At 59.4% G+C, this 6,000-nt stretch overlaps 1 protein-coding gene across 11 annotated transcripts in view; it reads right to left on the bottom strand.

Moving 5' to 3' along the window:
- The window catches only part of MIER2 (MIER family member 2), a 37,968-nt gene extending 32,219 nt beyond the window's left edge, over window positions 1–5,749 (bottom strand). For 4 of the 11 annotated variants that reach the window (XM_028840070.2, XM_028840069.2, XM_077978798.1 and 1 more), the window contains exon 1: window positions 5,476–5,749. In XM_028840070.2, coding sequence (XP_028695903.1) covers window positions 5,476–5,484 — 9 coding nt within the window. In that variant the 5' untranslated portion in view covers window positions 5,485–5,749. Of the gene's footprint in view, window positions 1–4,543; window positions 5,205–5,475 lie in introns of those variants that run through there. The other 7 variants (XM_077978802.1, XM_028840071.2, XM_077978805.1 and 4 more) reach the window with 4 other exon arrangements.
- Window positions 5,750–6,000: the final 251 nt, after the last annotated feature.

A 6,000-nucleotide genomic window follows, 5' to 3' on the forward strand; every position in this document is an offset into this window, starting at 1 on the left:
TAAGAAAAACAAGGAACCAAGCTCAAAGAGATAGAGTCAGTTACCCAAGCTCACACAGCAAGTTGCGTGGTGCAGTTACAAAGTGGAGCTCAGGCCGGCGGCCTGCAAACCCTTTCCGGCCCGTCACACTGGGGAGCACAAAGGGGAGCACAATTGACCCTTGAACAATGCGGGGGTTACGGGTGCCAACCCTCCACACGAGTGAAAACCCCCGCATAACTTCTGACCCCCCAAAACTTTATTGATAGCCTCCTGTTGGTCGGGAGCATTACTGATAACATCAACAGTTGATAAATATGTATTTCGTATGTTGTATTATGTACTGTATTCTCACAAAAAAAGGAAACTACAGAAAAAGTTACGAACAAAATTGTCAGGAAGAGAAAGTATACTCCCTATTCACCAAGTGGGAGTGGACCATCCCGAACGTCTTCGTTCTCCTCCTCTTCACACTGAGCAGGCTGAGGAGGAAGACGAGGGGTTGGTCCTGCTGTCTCAGGTGGCACAGGTGGAAGGAAATCCACGTATCAGTGACCCGTGCAGTTCAAGCCCGTGAGGTTAAAGGGTCAACTGTCCAGCAAAGCCACGGAAGGGAGCTGGGGCAGTCACTGGGCCTGGAGTGACTCCGGCAACAAGGCCGGCAAGGACCGAGGAGAAGTGGAGAGTGACACCACCCATCCAACTTCAGAAAGCTGAGCTCTGTGGTGGCAGAGGGCACACAGAAGGCAGAGGGAAGGAAGAGCCAGCAGGGCCCCCAGTGGGAAGGGGCCACGGGGACTTGAAGCAAGTGGCACAGAGCACATGGCAGCTGCAGGGGCAACTCACGCCTCCTGCCTGGGGTTGGTCCGGGTCCCACCGAGATGGCCTCACCTCTCTCAGGACACAGCAGGTGGCCACCAGCCACAACCACTCCGCACAGCCACACGCGGTGTGACGCCACAGTGACAGCATCCTAAGTGACCTCTGCAATCATCCTCGGTCCTCTCTAGCACCCTCTGGGTAGGGGTCGAGGCAGGCTCTCTGGGCAACAGTTCCTGCCTCAGTCAGGGGCTGGCTTTCTACTCCTGCAACCAGGAGCCTAACAAGGGGCAGGCAGGCGACCACATCAAACGAGGCCCCAGTCCGGACGGCGAGTTGACAACAACCCCGCAGGCTCGAGATCCACACCGAGCCCCCGGAGAGGCGGTCTGCAGGGTCTGAGGAGGATCTGGCCCTTATCTGACTTGCCATTTAACAGGAGAGCTAAGGCAGAGAAGGGCAAAGAGGGAAGCGGCTGGGAATGACAAAGGGCCACCAACAGGGAGGCTCTGAGCAGCCTGGGATCCCCAAGTTCATTTCCGGGTGACTCCGAGCTCCTGGAACTTAACACGGAATACGGACTTCATGGATCTTCTTCCTCCTGCTGCCCCTGCCTGGTGTCCAGGTGCAAGTCTACTCTCAAAGCGGGTTCCCAGAGACCCTATTTCACTCACTGAGAACACTCCGCATGCTTCCCTCTGAGTTCACTCCCAGGAAAGACAAAGTCCTCTGTTTTGTCAAAGTGGAAGCAGGAAAAAGATAGGGAGCAGGCCAAGGGTATTCCAGGCAACAAAAAAAGCGAAGGAAGCGCAAACAGCATTCTAGAAACAAGGTCCAGAGGACAACAGGCCACAGACCCAGGCATCCACCAGGGTCTTCAGGGAGCAGAAGCAGCAGGCAGCTACTCAGCATAAAGCCTGCACCAGAGGCCTGAGTGCAGAGCAGACCAGCCCTTCTCCCAGGGCAGCCCCCAAAGGTGGAGACTGCACCAGAAAACACAAGGGGCCACCCTTGTAAGCTTAACCACACATGACAGGGCGGCAGGTTCCACTCGCCAAGATGGCTGCACCTACCCCTCCCATGCCACAAGCTCTCCCCAGTGTGACTGGACCCTCCTCCCCATCCACACCAACTCAAGTACCAGGCCTTTGCTGGACCGCCCAGCATCCCACTCCTCCGTCTGACCATCGCACCCTGGGCGCCCACTCTGGGCTCAGCAAGGCAGTGGCGAGGTGGTTAACCCGAGAAACAAGTTCCACCTGCCTCCACCCACATGGTGTTGCTAGTTTTGGACACAGATAACAAACGAGTGGACATGTATGGCACCAAGAAGAGAAAACAGGGCGCAGGAGCTCTGCAACTGTGGGTCAGGGAAGGCCTGGGGGGCCTGAGTAGAGGTTGAACCATTCGTTGGCAGCGCCCAAAGGGGTAGAGTGCACCAGCAAACAGGAGCCCAGGGCCCTAGACTCGGGGGATCAGTGGGGACCACCCCACAGGGCTGCGGGACTCAGCAAGGAGGACCATTTTATCCCAGGGAGCATGAAAAGCCGTGGATGGTTTTAGGCAAGAGCAAAAGACCGTGCTCTTAGGTTTTTTGTTTTTTTTTTTTGAGACGGAGTCTCACTCTGTCGCCCAGGCTGGAGTGCAGTGGCCGGATCTCAGCTCACTGCAAGCTCCGCCTCCCGGGTTCACGCCATTCTCCTGCCTCAGCCTCCCGAGTAGCTGGGACTACAGGCGCCCGCCACCTCGCCCGGCTAGTTTTTTGTATTTTTTAGTAGAGACGGGGTTTCACCGTGTTAGCCAGGATGGTCTCGATCTTCTGACCTCGTGATCCACCCGTCTCGGCCTCCCAAAGTGCTGGGATTACAGGCTTGAGCCACCGCGCCCGGCCAGTGCTCTTAGGTTTTTTAAAGATTAATCTAGTAGAGTATGAAGCATTCCCATCTGCCACTCTGGTGCTTATGATTATTCTGGGATACTGATACATAATAAAGTAACTAGTACTGATTATGTGCTATTAAGTTGCAAATTGCCATTTTTATGGGTTAAAAACAGCGGAATATTGTCAACTTCACAAGGTTCAACTTGTATGTACAAGCCATTGCGGCAGGACCTCATCAGACCTCCTAGCTCTGAAGATCGACCATTAACTTCCCATTTCAGAGATGAGGGAAAGGAAGTTCTGCGTCACTGGGCAGCCTGCCCAAGACCACACAGAACAAGTCCGGTGGTCAGAGAGGCTGCCACGGCTCCTCACGCTCAGCGTCCTCACACTAGTTGGTCCGAACGCATCCACCTCTCTCTCTGACCAGACTCTGGATCCCTGTAGCACAGGCCCTGTCGGCTCCATTCACTGCGAGATCCTCAGGCTGAGGACAGAGCAGGACCGCCTTAGAAAAATCAAATTCAGGCCGGGCGCGGTGGCTCAAGCCTGTAATCCCAGCACTTTGGGAGGCTGAGACGGGCGGATCACGAGGTCAGGAGATCGAGACCATCCTGGCGAACACGGTGAAACCCCGTCTCTACTAAAAAAATACAAAAAAAACTAGCCGGGCGAGGTGGCGGGTGCCTGTAGTCCCAGCTACACGGGAGGCTGAGGCAGGAGAATGGCGTAAACCCGGGAGGCGGAGCTTGCAGTGAGCTGAGATCCGGCCACTGCACTCCAGCCCCGGCGACAGAGCAAGACTCCGTCTCAAAAAAAAAAAAAAAAATCAAATTCACTCGACAGGGCACCACCCCAAACTGTAAAACAGGGTTACCAGGAGCAGCCAGACCACAAGGAGCTCAGCGCAGGGCGGAACAGCCACACGGCAGGTCTGGGGGAGGCTGGCTTGGGAGTCTGACTTGTGCCATCCCAGACACAGAGCTACCTGCGAGGCCATGTGTGTTGCCCAAATGCCACCCCACTCCCAGCAAAGATGCCAGGAGCACAACTCATTGGACGACCACGTCGCTGCAGGGCCACTGGGAGACGCGGCTTCTGCCTCCGAGCCTGGAGGCCAGCCACCATCCGCATGGGGACTGTCTCTCTAAACGTCTCCTCCAAAAGAACTCACTCTTTTTTTTTTTTTTTGAGACGGAGTCTCGCTCTGTCACCCAGGCTGGAGTGCAGTGGCCGGATCTCAGCTCACTGCAAGCTCCGCCTCCCGGGTTCACGCCATTCTCCTGCCTCAGCCTCCCGTGTAGCTGGGACTACAGGCGCCCGCCACCTCGCCCGGCTAAGTTTTTGTATTTTTAGTAGAGACGGGGTTTCACCGTGTTAGCCAGGATGGTCTCGATCTCCTGACCTCGTGATCCGCCCGTCTCGGCCTCCCAAAGTGCTGGGATTACAGGCTTGAGCCACCGCGCCCGGCCAAGAACTCACTCTTGATGAAGGAGATCTGCCTGGTGAGATCTGGCCTAGCATCGAGACACCTACCCTGTCTCTGGCACAAACACAGGGCCTGCTACTGCCCCTGAGGTCGTCACCAGGGGGAGAGAATGGCCAGGCCTGCCTTCCACAACACCCACTCGTATGGTGCCAAGACATAAACACGCAACGTGGCACCAGGGCCAGGCCGCAGTTCCAACCCCGGCTTCCCATGAGGCGGCTGTGCCCGGCTGGGTGGGCACCTTTTCCTACGGGCCCCTGCGGCCCAGACAGGATCCGCTCTTGAGTCTGCCTGCCTGTCTTAACTTCTGCACACACAAGTCATGCACTGAGTCCCACCGACTGACACCTCGCAGCCGCCGCGCCTTCGCCTACATTCTCTCTTTCCGTCTTCACCGGGACCCTCTAGAGTGAAAGTTAAGTCCACACAGGCTCACCCACCACTCCGACATCCAAAAAAGCTCCAAAAGCGGAAGTTTCTTCCTTCCTGGTTTGACCTGACACGAAGCTATCTGTTGTCTTATCCTAGACAGTCCTAGGTGTGTGTGATCAAACATCACAGTCCAAAATCCCACAGATCCTCAAATCGCAAAAATTCTGGATTCCAAAATATAGCTGGCCCCCGGCTTGTTTCCAGGACGAGGGAGGAGGCTCCAGAAGTAACTTCGTGCCCGGGAGAGGCTGGTCCAACTCTGCTGAGATCAGCCCCGACGCTCTCTAGGCCCCGGCGGACCCACCCACCCTGCGCCCAGTTTGTGCCAGGCGGGTCCGCGTCGGGGGTTCAAATCCCGCCCTGGGTCTGACCCAGCCCCGCCGGGGGGCTCGCGGGCGGCGTTGGCGCGGTGGGTCCACCGGGATCCCGACGGGGAGCGCGGGGCGCCCGGCGGCCCCAGCACTTGGCAAAGTTGGCAAACGCGCGGGAGGGGAGGCCTGCGCGCCGCGGGGCCGGGGCCGGGAACGGGAGTCGGACCCTGGAGCGGGGCCGCGCGCCCACCGGACCCCAGACCCCGGCCCCGCCCCGCGTCCCTCCCCTCCCCCACTCCGGCCCCCGCCCGCCCCGCGCCGCCGCGCATGCGCACTGCAGCCCGCGATGTGGCAGCCGGGGGAGTGGGGGGGGCCGGGCCGGGGGCGGCCGCCGACGGAGCCCCGCGCCCCTCCGGCCCCGGAAGGGCCAGGCGCCCCGGCCGGCCTCAGAGCTCCAGAGCGGGGCTCTCTGTCCCCGGGGCCCACTGCGAGGCAGAGCCACGGCTGCGGGGGGCGCGGACGCGCGGGGGCGGGGGGCCGGCTCCCCCGGCCCGCTCACTCACCTCCGCCATGGCCGTGTGTGCGCGGGAGGCGGCGGCCGCGCCGGGATCCCCGGATGCGGGGCCGCGCACTCATTGGCTGTGGAGCCTGGAGGGCGGGGTCGGGGCGGAGCCTGGAGGGGGCGGAGAGCGGGCCGGGCGCGTAGTAGGTGCGCGGGCGCGGGCGCGCAGCCGAGCGTAGCCGGCGCCTTGTGGCGAGCTTGCGGTGTCTTCCCGGCCGTCTCTGCTGGACCCTGGCCTTGGCCTTGGCGGAGGAGGATGCATTCCATAAAAATACGAAGTCCTGATAATCACACCTGCGTGGGGACCACGTGGGCCCGTGTGACCTCTCCAATCCCTTGGGTGCTCACAGTTAATACCCCGCGTTGCAGACTAGGAAACTGAGGCCCAGGGCGACTGGCCACCCAGAGTGTCAGTGATAGAGCCAGAATTGGTGTCCGGCCGGCGTGGTTCTGGAACTTTCTGCACTTTTGCACCCGTGATGAGCAAACTAGCGCGCGGAGGAACCAATTGGGGAGCTTGGGAACA

The sequence above is a fragment of the Macaca mulatta genome, chromosome 19, assembly GCF_049350105.2.
Source record: "Macaca mulatta isolate MMU2019108-1 chromosome 19, T2T-MMU8v2.0, whole genome shotgun sequence".
Taxonomy (NCBI): Eukaryota; Metazoa; Chordata; class Mammalia; order Primates; family Cercopithecidae; genus Macaca; species Macaca mulatta.